The sequence below is a fragment of the Pan troglodytes genome, chromosome 6 (assembly GCF_028858775.2).
Source record: "Pan troglodytes isolate AG18354 chromosome 6, NHGRI_mPanTro3-v2.0_pri, whole genome shotgun sequence".
Lineage (NCBI taxonomy): Eukaryota > Metazoa > Chordata > Mammalia > Primates > Hominidae > Pan > Pan troglodytes.
The window spans coordinates 108,401,628-108,426,340 of NC_072404.2; the positions used below are offsets into that span (position 1 = coordinate 108,401,628).

General features: G+C 46.5%; 2 protein-coding genes across 31 annotated transcripts in view; one reads left to right on the forward strand and one right to left on the reverse strand.

Moving 5' to 3' along the window:
* Positions 1–24,713, forward strand: part of TRRAP (transformation/transcription domain associated protein) — a 171,456-nt gene that overhangs the window by 129,136 nt on the left and 17,607 nt on the right. For 17 of the 23 annotated variants that reach the window (XM_009453677.4, XM_009453682.4, XM_009453681.4 and 14 more), the window contains 4 exons: positions 2,161–2,345; positions 4,850–5,053; positions 5,139–5,333; positions 5,869–7,036. In XM_009453677.4, the coding sequence (XP_009451952.1) occupies positions 2,161–2,345; positions 4,850–5,053; positions 5,139–5,333; positions 5,869–6,153 (869 nt within the window). In that variant the 3' untranslated portion in view covers positions 6,154–7,036. Of the gene's footprint in view, positions 1–2,160; positions 2,346–4,849; positions 5,054–5,138; positions 5,334–5,868; positions 7,037–7,392; positions 8,748–24,459; positions 24,630–24,713 lie in introns of those variants that run through there. The other 6 variants (XR_008536476.2, XR_008536477.2, XR_010158597.1 and 3 more) reach the window with 3 other exon arrangements.
* SMURF1 (SMAD specific E3 ubiquitin protein ligase 1) overlaps positions 21,282–24,713 on the reverse strand; it is a 115,957-nt gene continuing 112,525 nt past the window's right edge. For all 8 annotated transcript variants that reach the window (XM_054656004.2, XM_009453689.5, XM_003318608.5 and 5 more), the window contains one exon: positions 21,282–24,548. In XM_054656004.2, coding sequence (XP_054511979.1) covers positions 24,449–24,548 — 100 coding nt within the window. In that variant the 3' untranslated portion in view covers positions 21,282–24,448. The remainder of the gene's footprint in view (positions 24,549–24,713) is intronic.

Genomic DNA, 24,713 nt, shown 5'->3' on the forward strand with positions numbered 1-24,713 from the left:
GAGACAGTTCTTCCAATGTGGCCCAGGGAAGCCAAAAGATTGGACATCCCTGTTCTAAGGTCTTTTGCACTCTACGGAGTGGGCCCTTGGGAGAGCTGGCGCCTCTCAGTGGGTGCTGCCGGTTTTGCTTCTCCTCCTGGGAACCCAGGCTGCTGGGAGGAGAAGTGAAACCGCCCCGGCCGAGCCTGGGCGCCAGCGGGGCAGCAGCATGCATCAGGTTTCCAGCGCGCCTCGAGCTGCTTCACACGCTGCACTCTGGGCCCTCCCTGAATTTCATTCCTGGGTGAAACGCAGGACTCGGGAAAGTCTAGCTGCCCTGTTAAGGCCACAGAAATTGCCAGGGGGACACAAATAGCTGATAAGCAACCTCTGAATGAAGTCTTTGTCACTGAGTTATCGTGAGTGGCCTGATTGTACCGGCACGTAGTTGAGATGCTTATAATGTTATCCAGAGAAGAGAGCCACTTTGATGACTTTTTAGCATGTAATCTCTGAAGTCGGGAGCCTGCTGCAATGTATGTTATCTAGTCCTTTATGGAACTTTCTTTTGCCACCAAAGCTGTGATCAGCCCCTTTTGACCTGAAATCTCTGACCCTTAATTTTTTTATATCTCAAAATAAGATTTTTTTAAAAGCCTAAAGAAAGCTCAAAATGCATCACAGAAAGCTGTGTATGTTTTAACATGTATATAACATGACCTGTAGTGTTGATTCCAGCTGTGGGTTATTGATTTCTCTGCTTCCAAATGCTTGGTCAGCACGGAATGGTGGTCCTAATGTGTGTCCTGGAGTCATTTGGGGATTTCTTTATGGGTAGACGCCAGGACAGCAAGCCATCAGCTGTGGCTTAACTGACATTAGACAGAATCAGCCACTTGGTTCACAGAAGTCAGAATCATCTGTGTGCACTTCACGTGCCCCTGACTCCACGTCAGGGGTTACAGTGGCTGGGACACAGCTGCCACTGGGACCCTCACCGGGCAGGCTTAATCTGCCATCTTCTGGAAATCTTTCAGCTCCCTCCAACTTTATTGCAACAAGATATCTGAATATTCCCTGAACCTAGTATCTTCACAAAGTATTATCTCATTTAGTCCACAAACAACCCTATGGGGTAGGTACTATTATCCCACTTTTGGAAGAGAAACTGCACACAAGTCTGGTGCTGCTCCCCAAGGTGACGTCACTGGGGAGACAGGCTCTGGAGTGGTCGCCCAGCACTCCTGCCACCTCCAGCTGACTCAGACCACAGTGGTTTCGGTGCAGGTTAGCATCCTGTCTGGCAGGTCATAGATTAACTGCATCTCCAATACCGAATGGTGATTGGGAACAGAGTACTGGTCACCATTTGTGGACAGGGATTTACACATTAATGGGGCTAGACGATCAGGTTGATGCTGGTTGCTTTCCTTATGTGGACAGAACACAGAAGATGACCTGAGGGATGATTTTCCTCCTCCAAAGATGGGGCACAGCCGTCCTAGGTGCTGAAAGACAAGTTTGCATCATTAGACAGCAGCTGTCTCAGAGCAGGAAAGCCAGACTCTTCCCATAGACTCTGATTAAGGAAAGCCTCTAAGAGTGAGCATTTGGCAGAGTCTATTTTTTTTTATTTTTATTTTTTTGAGACGGAGTTTCACTCTCTCATTCAGGCTGGGGTGCAGTGGCGCAATCTCAGTTCACTGCCACCTCCACCTCCTGGGTTCAAGCAATTCTCCTGCCTCAGCCTCCCGAGTAGCTGGGACTACAGGTGCGCACCACCACGCCTGGCTAATTTTTGTATTTTTAGTAGAGATGGGGTTTTGCCATGTTGGCCAGGCTGGTCTCAAACTCCTGACCTCATGTGATCCACCCACCTTGGCCTCCCAAAGTGCTGGGATTACAGGCGTGAGCCACCGTGTCCGGCCAAGATGTCTTTTTAAGATTGCCTTCTAAAGCATTTCTGTTTGTGGACACAAGGTGACGATCAGTTCGTGCCGTCAGAGCCTCATGCCATCTGTTGAGCAAATGGATGGTGCATGACCACCGGGTTCTTCCAGCTAAGCCCCCAAGGCATACAGAGCCGGGTCAGCTCTGCTCCCAGTGGCACTCTGACAGTGGAGCTGAGCACTGGCCCGCGGTCACCCTCAGCCTGCCCCGTTTCTCTTCCTCTCTCCCCAGTGCCCCGGGTTGTGGCGGTTTCCCCACAGATGCGCCTCGTGGAGGACAACCCCTCTTCACTTTCCCTTGTGGAGATCTACAAGCAGCGCTGCACCAAGAAGGGCATCGAGCATGACAACCCCATCTCCCGTTACTATGACCGGCTGGCTACGGTGCAGGCGCGGGGAACCCAAGCCAGCCACCAGGTAGCAGTGGGGCCGGGCCGGGGGCCGAGCTGCCGCCTGCAGCCCTCCTGTGTGGGGCAGTGCCTGGAGACAGGGGTGTTTAGGAGATGAACAGGCATTTGTTGGGGGCCACCTCTGTCATTTAAAGTAACTTTATTAGACTCATGAGATGGTGGAAATGAGACAGCTATTGACCTTGGTGAGAGGACACTTGTCGTGGACGGTTTGTTATGACCAGACACGGGTCAGTCCTCGACCTTGGAGAGGCCCCTTGTCCTCTGCCTGTACTTACAAAGAAGCGCCGAAATTAGAATTTTAAAGTAAGTTTCTGGCAGGCTCACTTGACAGCCACACCTGATCTGAGGTGATGGGAGGCTGTTCACAGGCTTCATTCATCCACTTCATGTTCCCGTTCACCTGGTCTGCTGCTGGAGGTGTTAGGCGATGTGCAGCATGTGTGCTGTTTTCTAAAATACAAAAAGCGACAGACTCTGGAGTGCATGGGGCCCAGCTGTTTCGGTTGCCTGAGCCCGGAGCATGGTGCCCACAGGAGTCTTGGGTGGCCCTGGCCTGCAGCCCCGCGGAGGTGCAGAGGCCCCTCATTCACCTGCACGTTTTTGCCCTTGGTAGGAGGCAGGGCAGGTATGGGCTTTAGGTGGGGAGATTTTTGGGGGATTGTGTGGGGCACCCAGGGGCAGCTGTTTTGGCCTCTCCCTGGGTGCCCCGTGGTCCTTTCTATGGGTCCCAAGAAGGAGAGACCACAGAGGTGGATGCTGTGACCTTGTCCCGAGTCACCCAGGGACTTGTTCCAGTTCTCCTGGCTCCTGGAGGACTTAGTTTGGTTGAGGAAGGTTGAGCCCATGGTGTACTCTGTGGCCCAGGGCACGGCAGGGCCCGAGGTGTTCCAGGCTGCAGCATCAGGTGCAGCCTCCAGCTCTGTGCAGGCAGAGGCATGGATCCCTGTTTCTGATCAGCCTCTGTTGACAGAGTTCATGGCCTCTCTTGGGAATTGACACCAGGGCTTTTTTGTGGCACAGGCCATGGCCTGGTCATTCTGTGGACGATGGGCAGTTCTGAGGTATTTGCAGGAGAGGAATGGATTATATTCTTAAGGCGACATTAACTTTCGACAGCGTGGAAGCCAGTGACAAATACGTGCTGACCTCAGAGTCATCCTGTTTCTAAACAGCGTGAGTGACCAACTAGGCAGTTTGTTCCAGCTTAGCAGCTGCCAGGGCCTATAGGCAGAGGGAGATGCCCACAGCACAGAGGAATCCAGCTTCAGAGCCGCTTCCTCCTCTTGTTTATTTTGTTATTTATTCTACTCCTTCATTCTTCTCTCTCTTTTTTTTTTTTTTTTTTTTTTTAAAGATAGAAGTTTCGCTGTTGTTGCCCAGGCTGGAGTGCAATGGCGCGATCTCGGCTCACCGCATCCACCGCATCCTCCGCCTCCTGGGTTCAAGCGATTCTTCCACCTCAGCCTCCTGAGTAGCTGGGATTATAGGTGCCTGTGACCACGCCTGGCTAATTTTTGTATTTTTAGGAGAGACGGGGTTTCACCATGTTGGCCAGGCTGGTCTCGAACTCCTGACCTCGTGATCCACCCACCTTGGCCTCCCAAAGCGCTGGGATTACAGGCGTGAGCCACCATGCCCAGCCCAGCCTTTTTTGTTTTGTTTTGTTTTTTAACTAAATAAAAAAGCTCCTCCAGACTGTTGTAAGCCTTTAATTTCTAGAGTTCTGACAAAGTTGATTTTGATGGTTTTGCCAGCATTCTCACTGCTTAAGGAGCAGATTTTGGAACTCCTTTGTAGTCTCAGAAGTGCTTCTTCCCATTTGACAGATGAGGAAACAAACAAACTGCATGTGTCGCCGGTGGCCTCCCTTGTTCTTGCCGGCAGAAGGGCCTGCTTTCTCACAGCCATTCCCACGGAGCACGTGGGTAGGACTAAGCTGGGAAAAGACCCCGTAGATGGCCTGTACCAGATGGTCGAACGGGAAGTCCATTAACTGAGTGAACTCTTACTGAGTTGGTGATGTCTGCAGTAGTCTATGAGTCTCTAGTACAGAGTTCAGTCTCTCGTGTGGTGTGTGTGGTTAGACCAGCTCCTTCAGTTTGTGAAACATCTGTCATTAGTATAAAGTCTTGGTTGGAAGTGGTGCTGCTGTTGTCCGGCTGTTGTGTTCTGTTAATTGGCCTGATATATTCCATAGTCAGCAAGGGTGGAAGTGTTCAGATATTTACCTGCATTCTTGTCAGGTATCGCGTATCAGGTAACTGCAGCTTTGACACAGACCAGCCGCATTGGTGCTTTAGAGCAGACAGCGGCGAACCCTGGAGGAAAACAGCCGTCTTGTGCCTCCTCGCCTTCAGTCTCCTAACAATGCGTGCGTTAAATCTGTCACCAGCATTTACAGAATTTACTCTTGGTGCTAAGTTAAAGAGGAATTGCAATTTGAGAATTTTTCTTTTCCAAAAAAAATCAGTGAGTGAGATGGGAGTGTCACGGAGCGCTGTGTTTCAGGTCCTCCGCGACATCCTCAAGGAGGTTCAGAGTAACATGGTGCCGCGCAGCATGCTCAAGGAGTGGGCGCTGCACACCTTCCCCAATGCCACGGACTACTGGACGTTCCGGAAGATGTTCACCATCCAGCTGGCTCTGATAGGCTTCGCGGAATTCGTCCTGCATTTAAATAGACTCAACCCCGAGATGTTACAGATCGCTCAGGTAACCTGCTTTGAACAGCCAGATCCTCTCCTCGTGACATCGCCTTTCTGCTGAAGTTCCTAAAGTGTCTCCTTCTGAAATTTAGGACACTGGCAAACTGAATGTTGCCTACTTTCGATTTGACATAAACGACGCGACTGGAGACCTGGATGCCAACCGTCCTGTCCCATTTCGACTCACGCCCAACATTTCTGAGTTTCTGACCACCATCGGGGTCTCCGGCCCGTTGACAGCGTCCATGATTGCGGTCGCCCGGTGCTTCGCCCAGCCAAACTTTAAGGTGGGTCTCCGCGTCATCCTATCACAGGCGCAGGCTAGAGCCAATCAGATGCCTGCGCGTCACGGCCTTGCAGGAGCTGCTGATCTGCCTCACAGGCTCTGCGCTCTCCACAGTGGCCAGCACCCCTGTGTGTTATGTCCTTTGCTGTGAGGGCAAGGGATGGTTTTCTCTTTGGTTCACTCTTGTCTGTAATGCTTGGAGCGGGCCTGCCTGACACTCGGCAGATGCCGGAAGGTGTCAAGTGAACAAATAAACAGATTGGGCCTCGGTCGCAGCATGGCCGCCTTTGTCATCTAGGTCCGCGCTGCCCAACACTGAGGCCTTCTGGCTGCTGCTCCAAGTGGAGGAAGGGATTTGTCCCCCAGCGGCTCCCCCAGCCCGTCCTGAGGGCACACAGCCTGGCCTGGTGCTGAGACTCGACTGGCCCTCGGTGGCCCTGAGCGGCCGCTGTGGTTGAGTCCCACCTTGTTAGGAAGCTGCCCCTGTGGGCTGTTCTTGGTTAAACACAAGTCGTCTCGTTCTCTCCCTCACGCAGGTGGATGGCATTCTGAAAACGGTTCTCCGGGACGAGATCATTGCTTGGCACAAAAAAACGCAGGAGGACACGTCCTCTCCTCTCTCGGCCGCCGGGCAGCCAGAGAACATGGACAGCCAGCAACTGGTGTCCCTGGTTCAGAAAGCCGTCACCGCCATCATGACCCGCCTGCACAACCTCGCCCAGTTCGAAGGCGGGGAAAGCAAGGTGAACACCCTGGTGGCCGCGGCAAACAGCCTGGACAATCTGTGCCGCATGGACCCCGCCTGGCACCCCTGGCTGTGACTGTGGCCGCCACGGCTACCCGGAATGTGAAGGGCGCCCCGGGCTCTGAGCCCGCAGCTTTTACGACTTCTCCCTGCCTCGTTCCTTATATTCACAGAAGCCCCATAGTTTCACTGGGTTGCAGTTATTTTCCTGGTAGTTTGCGTGTGAGAGAGGGAGAATATAGTTTTAGAGGAAGCTGAACTATGACGATGCTGGGCGAAGCGGTTGGAAATGGCAGAGCTGAAACTTATTCCAGGCTTTCAAAATAATCTTTTAAGAAGCCAGGATTCTCCGGTCTGGAATTTCTGGGTGAGTCCTTTTTTTATGGTGTCCTCCCTGTGTGAATGTACAGGTGGAACTGTACGAACAGCTCCCTTCCATCCATTTTTAACTCTTTCGGAAATAACACCTCACAGCAGCTTCGTGCTTTTGTACAGACCTTTGTAACAAGTGTACAGAAAACTCATTTTGTTTGAGAAACAGGAGTTGATGAACCCATCATGCTGGTTTTTCTCTGAGCACAAAGTTTTAGGCTGTACACAGCCAGCCTTGGGAATCTTGTTGAGCGTTTGGCGTGGATCCACGGGGCCAGGCCACCCTGCGGGAGCGCCACACGCATCCACTTTGGATTCAGCGGGTGAAGACAGAACTCTGAGAGTCTGCAGGCGGCTCCTGTGCTTTTTATTTCTGGCTCTTCGGATGTCTTCTAGACATTTACTATCATTGCACCTGAAGAAAAAATCACTTTTACCTTCCTAATTTAAAAAGACAAAACAGAAATGTACGTTCCTTCGCTAGCTTTAGTCTTTCTGTTCCCATTTTTATAAATCTGAGCATTGATAATGTTCTATCTAAATTTGTACAGTGTGATTTTTTTTTAGAATAAATATTTTATAAAAGGGTTTATTGTCCCTTGTTTATGTTAAAATGCTTGTTTCCATGAGGGGTTTCTTCCCTCTCAATGTCCCTAGCCCCTTGGGAACCAGAGGCCCCAGAGACAGTGTGGGCTCCTCAGCGTAGCCTCTTGGTGACAGCGTGCGCTGCCTGGGCAGGCACAGTGCTGCTGTGATCACAGGGGAGGCCATGACTTGGCACGTGGGAAGCCAGCTCAGAGCATATTCAGTCAAGTTGATGAGGAATGGCGGCCCGACCTCAGCAGCAGGTCGGCGTGCGGGACTCTCAGAATGGCGGCCCGATCTCAGCAGCGGGTCGGCATGCCAGACTCTCGGAGCCCTCAGCTATCTTCATGTGTTTCAGGACTGCTGCCATGTAACGTGTGTGTGTGGAGCGTGTGCGGAGTGTACCCGAAGCATGCCCGGAGGCTCAGCATGAAGCACTCTGTACCCAGCTCTACCTCCTCATTGTCCTTCATCCAGTGTGTACCTTCAGCCAGGCCTGCCCTCGTGTGGGAGGGGCAGTCCCCAAGGAGCACCACGCCATGATGTCAGAAACATCTTCTTCGAGGAAGATGGCCCTTTACAGGCCCCAGGGGACGGGGGCAGCACGGAGCCCTCTCTGACCTCTGCCGCAGGCCACAGAACTTTCTCCAGCCCTTGACTCTCCTTGCCTTTCATTTACCCTCCATTGTTCCAGGCTACCACGGAATGATGATTACAGCTGAGTTTACCCAAATCCCACCACAGGGTCAAATGAAAGGGCCTTGACAAGATGTCCCTTGGCAGCTTGAGATCGCAGTTGTGTTGCTGGGTTATGGCCTGGGTACAGGCTGGTTTGCAGTGGGCGGTACTGGCAGCTACCATCAAGGTCTCTGTGCTGGGCTCCAGCCCTCAGCCCAGAGGGGTGGTTCCCCACTTTATAGAGAGGGGGTTTCCAGCTCACAGAAGGTGAGAAGCTTGTCCCAGGCCTGGATTAGCTGTGGAGAAACTGGGAGGGAAGCCCGTCCAGCCTGATTCCAAGCCCACATGCTGCTCACAGGTCAAGGCCAAGGGACTGATTTTTGCCAGTCTGACTGGACTCAAGTTACTTCCCAGTTCCTTGCAGAGAGCTGCCTTTGTAAGACGGTGTCTTGGGTTCTGGAATGATGGGAGCCGTGCTTTGCAAATGAGGAGTGATTGCGTGCTCATCTGGCAGCTGGTGGGTGTCCTGCTGGCGTCAGGCCTGAGCGGTGACCGTGCTCCTCTGATTGTCCTCACTGCGTGTGACAAGGCCTGGGCCACTGTGTGAGTCGTCTTGCGCTCCATGAAGCCTCGTATCTGTGCAGATGTGTGGGTGGCGTTAGCGGGTTGGGGGACATTTGTCTTTCACACTGGAGAATGGGAGTCTGGAGCTACTGGTGAGGAAGAGGCCCGGCCTGCTGCCAGGTTCACCCACACCTTCCCCCTGGTTGTTGGGAAAACCAACCTTGGAATGGCCAAGGCAGGAGATAGCACCTCCCCAGTGAAGATCCAGGAGCTCTCATGAGCTCCACGTGGAAAGATCAAGGATCTGGAGTCTGGAGCCCTTCAGGCAGCAACTCAGTGACCATGAACCTCAGCTCTGTCCACCCGGCACAGCATTGCTGGGAGCTGGACCCGGGAGGCTGCCGGCTCCAGAGTGAGGAGGGTCCAGACCATGCAGACAATATGCCCTTTTTCTCCAAACACCATTTCAAGGTAAGTGCTATGATCAGACTTCTTTTTATTCTTGTGGTAAGATATGTATAACATCAAATTTACCATTTTGATGAATTTTAAGTACACAGTTGAGTGGCATTATGCACCTTCGTTGTGCAGCAATCACCAGCATCCATCTCCAGAACTTTTACATCTTCCTATCTGGAAAAATCTGTCCTCATTAAACACTCAATCCCCATCAGCCCTCCCCTCCGCCCCTGCCAACTACCATTCTAATTTCTGTCTCTGTGAATTTGATGACTCTAAGGACCTCATGTAAGTGGAATCATACAATATTTGTCTTTTTCTGACTGTTTTTTGTTTGTTTTTGTTTTGAGACGGAGTTTCACTGTCGTGGCCCAGGCTGGAGTGCAGTGGCACGATCTCGGCTCACCGCAACCTCCGCCTTCCAGGTTCAAGCGATTCTCCTGCCTCAGCTTCCTGAGTAACTGGGATTTCAGGCCCCTGCCACCACACCCGGCTAATTTTTGTATTTTTAGTAGAGACGGGGTTTCACCATGTTGGCCAGGCTGGTCTTGAACTACTGACCTCAGGCGATCCACCCACTTCGGCCTCCCAAAGTGTTGGGATTACAGGCATGAGCCGCAGCACCCAGGCTTTTGTGACTGTTTTATTTCGCTTAGCATAATGACCTCAAGGTTCATCCATGCTGCAGCGTGTCAGACTCTCCTTCCTTTTTTAAGGCTGAATTGCATTGCGTTGCCTGTGTAGACATTTTGTTTGTTCGTTCATCTGCTGATGGGTACTTGGCTTCTCTCTCTCTTGTCCACTATGAATAATGCTCCTCTGAACATAGGCATACAAATATTTGTTCAATTTCCTACTTTTAGTTCTTTGGTTATCTACCCAGAAGTAGGCTTGCTGGATCATATAGGAATTCTATCTTTAATTATTTGAGGAACTGCCATGCTGTTTTCCATAGCAGCTGTATCATTTTACGTTCCCACCAGCAATAGGTAAGGTTTTCTGTGTCTTCACGTTCTTGCCAACACTTGCAATGTTCTGTTTTTTTGTTTGGTGGTGGTGGTGGTGGTTGTTTTGAGATGGAGTCTCGCTCTGTCACCCAGGCTGGAATGCAGTGACACGATCTCAGCTCACTGCAAGCTCTGCCTCCCGGGTTCATGCCATTCTCCTGCTTCAGCCTCCCGAGTAGCTGGGACTACAGGTGCCCGCCACCACGCCTGGCTAATTTTTTGTATTTTTAGTAGAGATGGGGTTTCACCTTGTTAGCCAGGATGGTCTCGATCTCCTGACCTCATGTGATCCGCCCACCTTGGCCTCCCAAAGTGCTGGGATTACAGGCGTGAACCACCACGCCCGGCTGTTTTTTTTTGTTGTTGTTGTTGTTGTTTTATGACATCCATCCTAATGGGCATGAAGTGGTACTTCACTGTGGTTTTGATTTGCATTTCCCTAGTGATGAGTGAAGTTGAGCAGCTTTTCATATGCTTGTGAGCCAGTCATATATCTTCTTTGGAGATGTGTCAATTCTAGTCCGTTACCCGTTTTTCAATTGAGTTGTTTTTGTTGTTGAGTTACAGTTCTTTATATAGTCTGGATAGTAATCCCTTGGAGATAGATGGTTTACAAATAATTTCTAATATTGTGTGAGTTGCCTTTTCACTCTGTCGATAGTGTCATTTGATGCACAAAAGTTTTTAATTTTGATGCAGTTCAATTTATTTTTCCTTTTGTCGCCTTTGCCTTTCATGTAATGTCAAAACATCATTGCCAAATCTAATCTCATGGAGCTTTTCTCCTATGTAGTCTTCTAAGAGTTTTATAGTTTTAACACTTACTTTAGATCTTTGGTCCACTTTGAAGTTAATTTGTGTATATGCTATAAGCTAAGGGCCCAACTGAATTCTTTTGCTTGTGGATATCTGGTTTTCCCAACATAATTTTGTTGAGAAGACGATCCTGTTGGAAAGGGTGTTGGCATCCCAAAATCAGTTGACGCATATGGTGTGGAGAGTTGATTTCTGGGCTCTCTGTTCTGTTCAGTTGGTCTGTCTGTCTGTCTTTATGCCACCACTACAATGTTTTGCTTACTGTAGCTTTTTACTAAGATTTGAAACCAGGAAGTGTAAATTCTCTTAGTTTGTGCTTCTTTTTCAAGATTGTTCTGGATTTGGGGTCCCCTGCAATTTCATACAAATTTGAGGATTTATTTTTCTGTTTCTGCTAAAATGTTGGGATTTTTTCTTTCTTTCTTTCTTTCTTTTTTTTTTTTTTTTTTGAGACGGAGTCTTGCTGTGTCACCCAGGCTGGAGTGCAGTGGCGCCATCTCGGCTCAGTGCAACCTCCACCTCTTGGGTTCAAGTGATTCTCCTGCCTCAGCCTCCCAAGTAGCTGGGATTACAGGCGCATGCCACCACGCCCAGCTAGTTTTTGTATTTTTGTAGAGATGGAGTTTCACCATGTTGGCCAGGCTGGTCTTGAACCCCTGACCTCAGGTGATCCACCCGCCTTGGCCTCCCAAAGTGCCGGGATTGCAGGCGTGAGCCACTGCGCCCAGCCCAATGTTGGGATTTTGATAGTGATTGTATTGCACCTATAGATCACTTTGAGTAGTAATGACATCTTAACAATATTTTGGCCAGGTGTGTTGGCTCACACCTGTAATCTCAGCACTTTGGGAGGCTGAGGCAGGAGGATTGCTTGAGGCCAGGAGCTTGAGACCAGCCTGGGCAACATAGTGAGACCTCATCTCTACCAAAAATATAAAAATTAGCTGGGTGTGTTGGTGTGTGCTTGTAGTCACAGCTACATGGAAGGCTGAGCAAGGAGGATCACTTGACCGCAGAAGTTGGAGGCTGCAGTGAGCTATGATTATAGCACTGTACTCCAGCCTGGATGGGAGAGCATCTCAAAATAAAATGAAAAATTAAAAATACAATATAGTATGTCTTTTATTCCATAAGCTTGGAATGTCTTTTTTTTTTTTTTTTTTTTTTTTTTTTTGAGACAGAGTCTCGCTCTGTCACCCAGGCTGGGCTGCAGTGGCAGGATCTCCGCTCACTCTAAGCTCCACCCCCTGGGTTCACGCCTCAGCCTCCCGAGTAGCTGGGACTACAGGTGCCCGCCACCACGCCTGGCTAACTTTTTGTATTTTTAGTAGAGATGGGGTTTCACCGTGTTAGCCAGGATGGTCTTGATCTCCTGACCTCGTGATCCGCCCACCTTGGCCTCCCAAAGTGCTGGGATTACAGGCATGAGCCACCACGCCCGGCCCGTCTTCTATAATTTCTTTAATGAATGATTTACAGTTTTCAGTATGCAAGTATTTGACTTTGTTGGTTAAGTGTGTTCCTGTTTATTCTTTTTAATGCCGCTGTAAATGGAATTGTTTTCTTAAGTTCCTCTTTGGATTATTTATTGTTAGTGTATAGAAACACAGCTGATTTTTGTATGTTGATTTTTGTATCCTACAATTTTGCTAAATATGTTTATTCTAATAGTTTGTTTTCGTTAGACTTTTCTATAATCATGTCATCTGTAAACAGATAATTTTACCTCTTCCTTTTCAATTTGGATTTTTTTTCCCCATTTGCCTAATTGTTCTGGCTGGAATTTCCACTTCTGTGTTGAGTACAAGTGGCAAAAAACGGTCACCTTTGTCTCATTCCTTATCTTAGAGGAAGCCCTGTCAGTCTTTCACCATTGAGTATGATCTTAGCTCTGGGTTTTGCATAGTGGCCTTTATTATGTTGAGGTGTTTTCCTTCTATTCCTAGTTTGCTGGAAGAAGCTATTATCTGAAAAGGTGATACATCTTGTCAAATGCTTTTCTGTATCAGTTAAAATGATTTTGTGGTTTTTCCTCTTTATCCTGTTCATTTGTTGAATTATCCTTGCACATCCCAGGAATAAATCCCAATTTATCATGGTATATAGTCCTTTTAATATGCTGTTGGATTTGGTTTGCTAGTATTTTGTTGAAAATCTTTGCATCAGTATTCATAGGGGCCATTAGTTTGTAGTTTTCTCCTGGTGCCTGGCTTTGGTATCAGGGTAATATTCAAGGTCATGTTATAAAGCCTTGATCCTACATCCTAGCTCTGCTCTCAACAAAGTCATCCTGCCTCTTGAGAGCATAGACATGGAAAAAAATCGGCACACACAAAAAATATGTATACATATATATCTGTATATGATCATCAGGTAAAAATCAGAAGACAAGGATGCTATGGCTTCCTCAGGGAGCTGCAGTGCTTATGGTGGTGGAAGGGAAGATGAAAGAACAAACGAGAGATTTTCAAAAGAGCATGTTTTAAAAAAGTCATTGGCCGGGTGCGGTGGCCCATGCCTGTAATCCCAGCACTTTTGGAGGCCAAGGCGGGCAGATCACCTGAGGTCAGGAGTTCGAGACCGGCCTGGCCAACCATGGTGAAACTCCCTCTTTACTAAAAATACAAAAATTAGCCAAGCGTCGTGGCAGGCGCCTGTAGTCCCAGCTACTCGGGAGGCTGAGGCAGGAGAATCGATTGAACCCGGGAGGCGGAGGTTGCAGTGAGCCGAGACCATGTCATTTGCACTCCAGCCTGGGCGACAAGAGCAAAACCCTGTCTCAGAAAAAAAGAAAAGTGATCAAGGTAGTAGACACGGTAGATGTGGGCACACAGATAGGCTTACCAACTTGTTTAAAGCCCCAGCTACCTAGTGATGACACTGAGATCAAAACCTGAAAATACTCCGACTTTTGACAGTAGAAAATGCCCCAACAAGCCAGACACACCTTCCCTAACCTAGAGTGCTGCATCCTCTCACAGACATCAGAGCGCAGGACTGTGTCTGCTGGCTAAGCTTACAGACACACACTGCATTCTAGTGACTGTGCCAGGGTGAGAAATAAAAAAAGATATAAGAGTGACATCCAGCAAGGGGACAGAAGAGGAAGGAATCTCTCTCCGCACCGAGACAAAAATTGGAGTGGCAGAATCTGTCTGAGGTAACCGTTTTGGAACTCTGGAGTCTAATTTGGATGCTTGCAACTTCCAAGGAAAATCTTGGCTAGTAAGTTGCAGTTAATTTCGGTCAATTTCAGCCTTTAGGATATTAGCCTCTCCCCATCCTGAGTCTTGTGGTAGGCAGCCATGCCCGTGTTCCTGGCATGACTTCCTGGAGCCAGGGTGAAAAGTAAGGATCTGGCCTCCACGTATCAAGGTTCAGTGTTTTGATTGCAGAAGTGCAAACATAGAGGTGGGTAGCCATTGTTGCATTCCCCACTGGCTGAAGTGGCTTCCAGAGGATTTAAGGGAACAGCCTGAGCTATTGTTTTTCTTCTTACCTGTTTTTCCATTTGGGGAGCCAGACTTAAGGATGAGGATATTGAAAAGCACGTGTGCGGACAACTTACTTGGGCCTCCTGCCAACAGCCAGTAAGATGCCAGATCCCTCCGTCACAAAGTCACATGAAAATGAATTCTGCCAACAACCTGGAGGAGCCTGCAAGAAGATTCTCCCTGGTTGAGCCGAGAGATGAGAATACAGTCTGGCTGACACCTTGATCGCAGCCTTGTGAGTCCCTGAGCAGAGAAATCAACTGTGAAATAAATGTGTATACAGGGCAATTTAGAAAGCCACTCCACATACCTAGAGAAATATGCAGGCTCAGAAGAGACCTGGGAAGACTTTAAGCTTTCACCTCAAGCTGATCCTGAGATACCCTCAACAGTTGGTGTGGGGAGACAAGAGTAAATGCTTGGGGGGGGGAAAAGGAGAATCTGATTTCCAGAGTTATAAGATTCAAATGTCCAGTTTTGAACAAGAAACAATCACAAGACCCTCAAAGAAATAGAAAAGTATGGCACGTTCAAAGAAACAAATCAACAGAAACCATCACTGAGGAAGTGCTGACAGCAGACTTACTAGACAGTAACTTTAAAACAACTGTTTGAAAGATGCTGAAGGAGCTAAAGGAAAACAAAGACAGGAGAACAGTATATGAACAAAATGAGAATATCAATAAATAGAAATTTTATAAAGGAAGCAAATTCTGGAACTAAAAAGTACAATAACTGAAATGAAAAATTCCCTAAAGGGTTCAAAATATTTAAGCAGGTAGAAGAACCACTCAATGAGCTTGAAGATAGGGCAATTGAAACTGTTGAATCTGGGGAATCAAAAGAAAAAAAATGAAGAAAGTAAATGAAAACCTAAGGAACCTACCTATGGAACGCCATAAATGAGACCAGAAGTAGAGAGGCAAGGGCAGAAAGTATATTTAAAGAAAGTTCAACAGAAAACTGCTCATATTTGATTTAAAAAAAAAATGTATCTACAAACCCAATTAGCATAACAAACTCTGGATAGGATAAGCTCAAGGAAACACACACCAAGACACTTCATTGAAGACAAAAGAAAACCTTGAAAGCAGCAAGAGAGAAGTAATTTATCACATACAAGAGATTCTCAAGATTATCAGCATATTTTTCATCAGAAACTTTGGGAATCAGAAGAGAATGGGCTCATATATGAAAACTGCTGAAAGAAAGAAAACCTGTTAGAATTCTATATCTAACAACTGTCCTTTAGAAATGAGGAAGAAATTAATACTTTCCCAGATAAAAGCTGAGGGAGTTCATTATCATTCTTTGCAAGAAATGCTAGAAGGAGTCTTTCAGGTTGAAACGCTGAACACTATAAACTTCTTTAAAAGAACACTAAGCATCTTACAACTTGAAGTTGTAAGAAGAAATAGAGATCTCCAGTAAAGGTAAATACATGGACAGTTATAAAATCTAGTATATTCTAATGATGGTTTGTAACTCTTTTTATTTTCTACATGATTAAAAAGACAGATCCATTAACAACTGCTAATATTGGGTGCACAACGTATAAAGATGTAATTTGTGATGTCAGTAACAGTAAGGGAGACAGAGCAGTACAGGAGCAGAGTTCTGTATGTTATTCAAATTAGGTTGATATAAATTCAATTTAGGTTGTTGTAATGTTAGGATGTCAAGTGTAATCCCCGTGTCACTATAAAAAATGAACTAAACACAAAAGGCAGTAATGGAGGAAATGAGGAACCAAAAAAAAAAAAAGTTTAAATGGCAGAAGTAAGTCCCTTCTTATCAGTAACTACTTTAAATGTAAAATGGATTGAATTCTCCAATCAAGAGAGATTGGAGATGGCAGACCAGGAAGCTCCAGGCCCACATTTGCCCAAGGAAACATTGAGGGGAAAAAAAAAAAACTAGGCACTCACTAGGAGCTCTGGGAACCAGCCAAAGGTCTATAGCAACCAGCTGAACACCCAATCAAGAAAAAGCCACATTCAAAATAGTTTTTATGTCATTTTTATTTGCCCTTCCCCCATTCCTCCCTGGCACAACCGGGTGTTTGGGAGGAAGCAGCCCAATTTCCAGTGTCTTCCCTTGCACCGGAGGGAGCAGAGCAGAACTGATTTGCAGTGTTCTGCCCTGTCTTTGGGCTGCCTGAAGGACTGGTTTCTATGTCATCTGACTCAGAGGTGAAACAGGGAAGGTGGCATAGTTCAGATCTCAGGCTGGCAAGAGCCATGGAAGGCAGTGGCAGGTACGACATGTAAAATCTGCCAGGGGGACCACAGTGGATACCTGGGGCAAGAGATTATGGGCAGAAAATATAAGAGAACATCTTATTCCTAAGAAGCAGCTGGGTTAAGACCCTTTGAAAAATTAAGCCTTTTTTTTTTTTTTTTTTTGAGACGGAGTCTCGCTCTTTTGCCTAGGCTGGAGTGCAGTGGCGCGATCTTGGCTCACTGCAAGCTCCACCTCCCGGGTTCGTGCCATTCTCCTGCCTCAGCCTCCAGAGTAGCTGGGACTACAGGCGCCCGCCACCACACCCAGTTAATTTTTTGTATTTTTAGTAGAGACGGGGTTTCACTGTGTTAGCCAGGATGGTCTCGATCTCCTGACCTCGTGATCTGCCTGCCTCGGCCTCCCAAAGTGCTGGGATTACAGGCGTGAGCCACCGCGCCTGGCTAAAAATTAAGACTTTGAAAAGCAGCCATGTATATGGTATAAACCAAAGAAAAACAGAGGCCCCTAAAAGACCTGAGGTGACCTTAAGCTGTCGCCTCAGGCTGATAGCAAGTATTACGATATACCCTCTGAATTAGTGAAGCTTTTCCCCACCACTCTTCAAAGACTGGAAGAGATGACTGCTTTTGCGAATGCCCAGTTTAAAAAAAAAAAAATCACAAGGAATACAAAGAAACAGGAAAACATGTCCCATTCAAAGGAACAAAATATATCTCTAGAAACCATCCCTGAAGAAACAAAGGCATCAGACTTGTTAGAAAAGACTTTAAAACAGTTGTCTTGAATATGCTCAGAGATCTATGGGAGAACACAACAAAGGCCTAAAGGAGATCAGGATAGTGATGTATGAACAAAATGAGAATATCAACCAAAAATAGAAATTATCTAAAAGAACCAAATTCTGGCACTGAAAAATACAATAAATGAAGTATTCAATACAGTGGTTCAACACCAGACTCAGGCAAAAGAAAGAATCAGAGACCTTAGAAAACTGATCATTTGAAATCACTGAACTGAACAAGCAAAGAGAAAAAATGAAGAGAGCTCAAGGGATTTATGGAACACATCAAGGTGTCCGATTTAGGACAGGTCCAATTTAGGAAATTCCAGAAAGAGAAGAAAGGAAGAGGACAGAGCTTATTTGAAAAAATAATGGACAAAACTTTCCCAAATTGGAAGAAAGAAATGGACATACAAATTTAAGAAGCTCGACAAATTTCAACTAGGATAAACCCAGAGAGGCTCACAGCAAAGGCGAAGGGTGAAATAGCTCCACTATAATAGTAGAAAGCTTCAGTCCCCCACTTTTTTTTTTTTTTTTTTTTTTTTTTTGAGATAGAGTCTTGCTCTGTCACCCAGGCTGGAGTGCAGTGGTGCAATCTTGGCTCACTACAACCTCTGCCTCCCAGGTTCAACTGATTCTCCTGCCTCAGCCTCCAGGGTAGCTGGGATTGCAGGCATGTGCCACCATACTTGGCTAATTTTTGTATTTTTATTACAGACGGGGTTTCGCTGGTCTCAAACTCCTGACCTCAAGTGAACGCCTGCCTCAGCCTCCCAAAGTGCTGGGATTACAGGCATGAGCCGCGCCCAATACCCCACTTTCAATAAATTATTAATAGAACAACTAGACAGAGGATCAATAAGGAAATATAGGACTTGAACAACACTGTAGACCAACTGGACCTAACAGACATACACAAACACTCCACCCAACAGCAGAGTACACATTCTTCTCAAATACACATGGAACATTCATTCTCCAGAATAGACTGTCTCCAGAGAGGTCATAAAACAAGTCTCAATAAATTTAAGAAGACTGAAGTCACACAAAGTATTTTCTCTGACCACAACAGAATGAAGCTAAAAATCAGTAACAGAAGGAAACTGGGAAATTCATAAATATGTGGAAATGAAACAAGATGCTTTCAAACAACCAGTGGGTCAAAGAATAAATCACAAGGGAAATTAGAAAATATCTTGAGACAAATGAAAACACAACATACCAAAACTTATGGAATGCAGCGAAAGCAGTGCTAAGAAGGATTATTCACCATGACCAAGGAAACTTATGGCTGTAAATCTTTATATTAAAAAGAAGGTTAAAATGAACAACCTACATTATACCTGAAGGAATTAGGAAAAAAAGAACAAACTAAACCCAAAGCTAACAGAAGTAAGAAAATAAATACTATAGCAGAGGAAATAAAAGATAGACAAATGACAAAAATCAGTGAAGCTAAGAGTTGGTTCTTCAAAAAGATCAACAAGATTGACAAAACTTTAGATGATTAAGAAGGAAGAATCAGCTAAAAGAAAAGAGGGGACATTATTACCAATGTTACAGAAATATAAAGGATCGTAGAGTATCATGAACAACTGTATGCCAACAAATTGAATAACCTAGATGAAATGGATTCCTAGAACTCTACAACCTACCAAGACCGAATCATAAAGAAACAAAATCTGAATAGACTGATAACTAGTAAGAAGATTGAATCAAAAATCTAAAACGTCCCAACAAAGAAAAGCTCAAGACCAGATGGCTTCACTGGTGAATTCTAGCAAACATTTAAAGCAGAATTAATGCCAGTCTTTCTCAAACTCTTCCAAATAGTTGAAAAGGAAAGAATGCTTCCTAACTTATTCTATGAGACTAGCATTACAGTGATTTTTGAAAGCCAGACAAAAACACTACAAGAAAACTATAGACCAATATCTGTTATGAATATAGATGTAAAAATCCTCAACAAAATATTAGCAAATTGAATCCAACAGCATTTTTTTTTTTTTGGAGACGGAGTCTTGATCTGTCACCCAGGCTGGAGTACAATGCCGCAGTCTTGGCTCACTGCAACCTCCACCTCCCAGGTTTAAGCGATTCTCCTGCCTTAGCCTCCTGAGTAGGTGGGACTACAGTCGTGTGCCACCACACCAGGCTAATTTTTGTATTTTTAGTACAGATAAGGTTTCACTGTGTTGGCCAGGCTGGTCTCGAACTCCTGACCTCGTGATCCACCCACCTCGGCCTCCCAAAGTGGTGGGGTTACAGGCATGAGCCACAACGCCCGGCCCCAAGACCATATTAAAAGAATTATTCACCACAACCAAGTGGAATTTATCCCAGGAAGGGAAAGGTGGCCCAACATAAGAAAAATCAATCAATGTAACACATCACATTAATAGAACACAGGGGAAAAAACATGTACATCTCAACTGATACAGAAGGGCATTTTACTTATAAACATTCCCTCTGAGATCAGGAACAAGAAAAAAATTCCCACTTTTACCACAGCTATTCAACATTGTACTGGAAAGTATAAGCCAGAGCTAATAGATAAAAAATAAAAGGCATCCAAGTTGGAAGGAAAAGGTAAAGCTATCTCCTACAGATAGAAAATTGCAAAGAATTCACAAGAAAGCCACTAGAGCCAGGAAACGAATTTTTGCAGTTTTAGGGTACAAGATTGACACACAAATGCAGTTACGTTTCTATATACTAGCAATGAATGTCCACAAAAGAGCTTAAGAAAGCAATTATGTTTATAATAGCATCTAAAAGAATAAAGCTAACCATGCAGGTGCAAGACTTGCCAGTTGTCTGCCGAAAACAAAATATTGTATAAAGAAGTTAAAGAAAACTTAAGTAAATTGAAAAGACATCCCATGTTCATAGATTGGAAGACTTAACTTTGTTAAGATGTCAGTAATGCCAGGTGCAGTGGCTCATGCCTGTAATCCCAGCACTTTGGAAGGTGGAGGTGGGTGGAGGAGTTTGAGACCAGCCTGGGCAACATGGTAAAACCTCATCTCTACTGAAAATACAAAAATTAGCCGGGCATGGTGGCGCATTCCTGTAGTCCCAGCTACTCGGGAGGCTGAGGTGGGAGAATCGCTTGAACCCGGGAGGCGAAGGTTGCAGTGAGCCAAGATTGTGTCACTGCACTCTAACCTGGGTGACAGAGTGAGACTCTGTCTTTTTTTTAAAAAAAAAAAAAAAAAGTCATCCTCCTATATACTTTAAATCATCTCTAGATTGTTTATAATTTCTAATACAATATAAATGCCATGTAAGTAGTTTTTATTCTGTATGGTTTAGGGAATAATGAAAAGAAAAAAAATCTATTCATGTTCTGATGCAACCATCCATTTAAAAAAAAAAATTTTTTTTTTTTTTTTTTTTTTTTTGAGACAGTCTTGCTGTGTTGCCTAGGCTGGAGTGCAGTAGCGTGATCTCAGCTCACTGCAAACTCCACCTCTCAGGTTCAAGCAATTCTCATGCCTCAGCCTCCCAAGAAGCTGGGACTGGTCTCCAGCTCCTGACCGCACCCAGCCAAAAAAATATTTTTGATCCCCAGTTGGATCCATATATGTGGAACCCACTGGTATGTAGGGCTGACAGTATTTTTACTACAACTTTTAAAAAAAGTAAGGGCTGGGCACAGTAGCTCATGCCTGTAATCCCGGCACTTTGGGAGGCCGAGGCGGGTGGATCACCTGAGGTTGGGAGTTTCAGAACAGCTTGACCAACATGGAGAAACCCCATCTCTACTAAAAATACAAAATTAGCCGGGCATGGTGGCGCAAGCCTGTAATCCCAGCTACTCGGGAGGCTGAGGCAGGAGAATTGCTTGAACCTGGGAGGTGGAGGTTGCAGTGAGCCGAGATTGCGCCACTGCACTCCAGCCTGGGCAACAAGAGCAAAACTCCATCTCAAAAAATAAAAAATAAAAATAAGGGAAAAAACGAAAAGACAACCAGTGCGCAAAGAAATTCTAAATTTTCTCAATCCCATGTTTTTTCCCGATAGAGCACTTTCAACCCACTACCATATTGCCATTAGTTTCCCTTACAATTCTATCCTTATCTCTGTCCTTCTTCCTTGGAAGGCCCTTGCCAGTATTCCTGCCGCCTACACACTTCCTTTCTTGTGGGTTTGCAAAGACACTGGAATCTCATTTCCACACCAAAATAACAGACGCCAAAAATGTAAAGTCGTGAGTTTATTGCATATGTAACAAAATGAACCTGACCTCCTGGGCCCAGCCTGCTGTACAATCACTGTTTGTTTTGTGTTTCCAGCTGGTTCCATAACCACATTAAATAGAACTAGTATTTCATTAAATACTTTTGATTTTGACATAAAACAGAACATTAGTGTACAACTTTCACAAAATAAATCAGCGATAAAAACAGTGGGAAGGATAACAAGGATAGCAGCAATACTTCAAAACAAGACATTACAAAATAAATTAAAAAATACGTTATAAAGTGGTTGAGAAAAAAAAAAAAACACATTTTTAAAATCCATACTATGTTTTGGGAAGGCTGCCGTGTGGCACACACCTGGCTGCAGATGGCGGGTGGGGGGACATTTTCTCTGCAGAAAGCCTTTCCTGACATCTCGGGTTGGGTGACCACCTTAATCTGAATTTGGACCAAACGTCTGAACAAGCTCAGGGGTCGAAATTCGATCTGGTGGCAGATTCTCTTTTCAGAACTTGAGAGAGCCCTTTTCCGGTCGCCCCGGGCCTCCCAGGCAGCCTCAGCTCTTCCTACTGAAAGCACTAGCGGAGTGGTGTTAGCTACATCCCTGAGTGTCGGCTGACGGCCGCTGGTGAGGGCAAGCCTGAAAAGCCGGGCCCCTGAAGCATCTGGGCAGAGGGGCAGGGGGCATGGCTGGATCGCCTGGGACCACCGAGAGGGGCAACACAGAGATCACACGTGAGTGGGCTTCGCGCGGACCCAAAGTAGAACAGTCGGGAAGCTTTTACCATTTGCTTTGCCATGTTGAGTTCTTTGGGGTGGTTCAAAAGGACCAAACAAACCATCGTAGAAACTGAAGGTTCTAGGAGTGCAGTGCCACCGACAGGGAGGCCTGTTTGGAAAGAGTGAACCGGAGCTCTGGAAAGGTCTGCGACACTCACACAACCAATGACAAGGCGGCAAACCCACACGCAGGTAGAAGTGGAAAAGCAGAGACGGAGGCCAGGACGGGAACGCGTGTGTCCACCGGGGCCACCTGTGGAGGACCCGGGACCCAGCCCTCTGGCTCTGGGCTGAAGCAACACCTGGCACGAGAGGCAGGGCAGCACCGACCAGCATGGGGATGGCGGTGCAGCTGCTAAGGCTCGCCCCCGACTCCTCCCAACAGCAAAAAGGTAGTTTTAAAGGCGTCAAATGCAACATTCCTGCTTCAAAGTCTTTTAAACCATGAGACCCTGGTTTCCTTCCTAGTTACGGCAGATTTTGGATACCACCACCAGGAAAATCAGGTGGGGCCTCCGACCTCATCCCGGAGGCCGCTTCAGTTCTCGAATGGATGTCTCTTCCGCCTCCCGCGGGTTAGGCTCGTGATAGAGAGTGGGCTGTCCAGGGGAGGTCTGTAGTTTTCACTTCCTCACCTTCAAGAGGAAGATGATGCAAGGAAAGGCTAGATACAGCCACTGGGGAACGGGCTTCTAGAACACCCTCAGGAAGCATTATGGTGAATGAGACACAGGATGTGCCCACCTGTGGGGGCAAGGCAGAACTTTTCAAAGAGGCTAAGCCCACCATTTGGCCTGGACTTTTGGAATGGGGGATTAAACTTTCCTCCTGCAGCAAACCTCATTTGGCAGCCCTTCCATTCTAGAACCTCAGCAGCCCAGAAATTAACAAACAGTGACAAAAAGAACAGATAAAACCGTCGTCCACAAGGTCCTTCCCAGGCCATCTCAGGCCCACAGCGGGATCCCAGAGACTTCGACAGCAGTGAAATGTCTTGCTCATGAATTACCCTGTACTTGCCCCCACCCCAAACAAAAACAACAACAAAGAAACCACATAGGAACATTGGCTGCTGCTGCTGTTTTCTGCCCAAGTTCAGCTATTGGAAATCAAGCCACTTTAAGATAAAATACTGACTTTTGTGCAAACTGGAAATGGTGTCAGAAACTTCGAATCTAGGCTTGCTTCTGGCCTTGCTCATCATATGAAGACATCTGGGCAAGTGAACCGAGTAGCAATCGTTAGTGTCACCAGCTGCCACTGGGAAAGGGGCCACATGAGGCAGTGTGGAGTCGTCCCCCTCTGCGGTCACAGGTTTGCATCCACACCCTACTTTTTGTAGAACAGTATCTTTGGGTGGATTTACATCATCGAGGTTATCCTTTCACCATTGCTTTTAAGTGAGTTCACACCAAGCCAGCAGCTATGATGACACAATTTTGTTAGTTTAGCTCTTAGCAGTTGCTGCATCATGGTTTACTAATATTTTAAGTGACACAGTCGATGCTCTTCTATGGACAACAGTGGCACAGAGGTCACAGCTTTGGGACTGACTGGTTGGCTCTAGGGCTGATTTTGGTCTGCTCTTTCCTACACTCCGTGACATGGTGTTTTCACTGAAAAAAAAGTCAAACTGGACAGATAATGCAGCAAAAGGGACCCTTAAAAGATCGTTTTTCTCTATGTAAAACAAAATTTTCAGCCAAGATACCCAGAAAAGAAATATCCTGGGCCTCCAGGAAAAGCTGCTCCAATTCCTTCTCCTTTCAAAGGGGAAACACATTTTGACTCAAGCTTCCTGCTGTGGCAGAATTCCAATAAGCATACATTATATAGTTATTTTCCAGTTGGAAATTGATCTGCTACCCAGAACCGGCTGCTGGGATGTGAAATCTGGAATCTGAGCTCTGATAAGATAAGATATCTAGCAGCTGCTCAAATTGAAAAGGGGCCTCAAGGCTGTTTTGAGATGGAATAGCTGGGATAGCCACCAGTTCCAAACCCTCAATCAGCCATGCCCAGTCCCCTAACTGTGAGTTGATGCTCCCGTATAGAGCTCAGGGCCGTGAGCCTTATCACCACATGGGTTGCAACCACAGCAGAATATCCTGTGTGACCAAAGCCAAAGGCTAAACCTGGCTGCATTTTATTGGATGGGTGATGGAAGTGGGTGGGAGTACTATGGTAAAGGAGGGATATATGGGTGGGAGCCACCAACAAAAGTCCCCCATCCCCCTCCCCCAACAGAAAGGAGAGAGACAACCCTTTCCCCTCAGGTGATCTGGAATTCCAGGGCCTCTGCCAGCTTTGCAGGAGGTGCACAGAAGCTGGATGCTTTTGGTCTGGTGGCCATGAGCTAGACTCTGTTGCCTTTGGTTGCTTTTCACTCCACAGCAAACCCGCAGGTCTCCTCCACGGCTGTCAGCAGCTTCTCGTAGAGCTTCTCATAGGACTCATATGGTGGAATGTCGATCCGGTTAAAGCTGAAAAAGGACAAAAGAGAGTCACCGTGTGGGCAGTCCAGCCCTAGGACCAACCTCAAGGCCAAGGACAGGCAGTGAGAAGTGTGTGTGGGAGGGGAGAGGAATGGGGGGTGGGGCAGGGCTGGTGAGGAGTTCTCCATGTCCCCTGTGTTTTTCTGCTTCTAA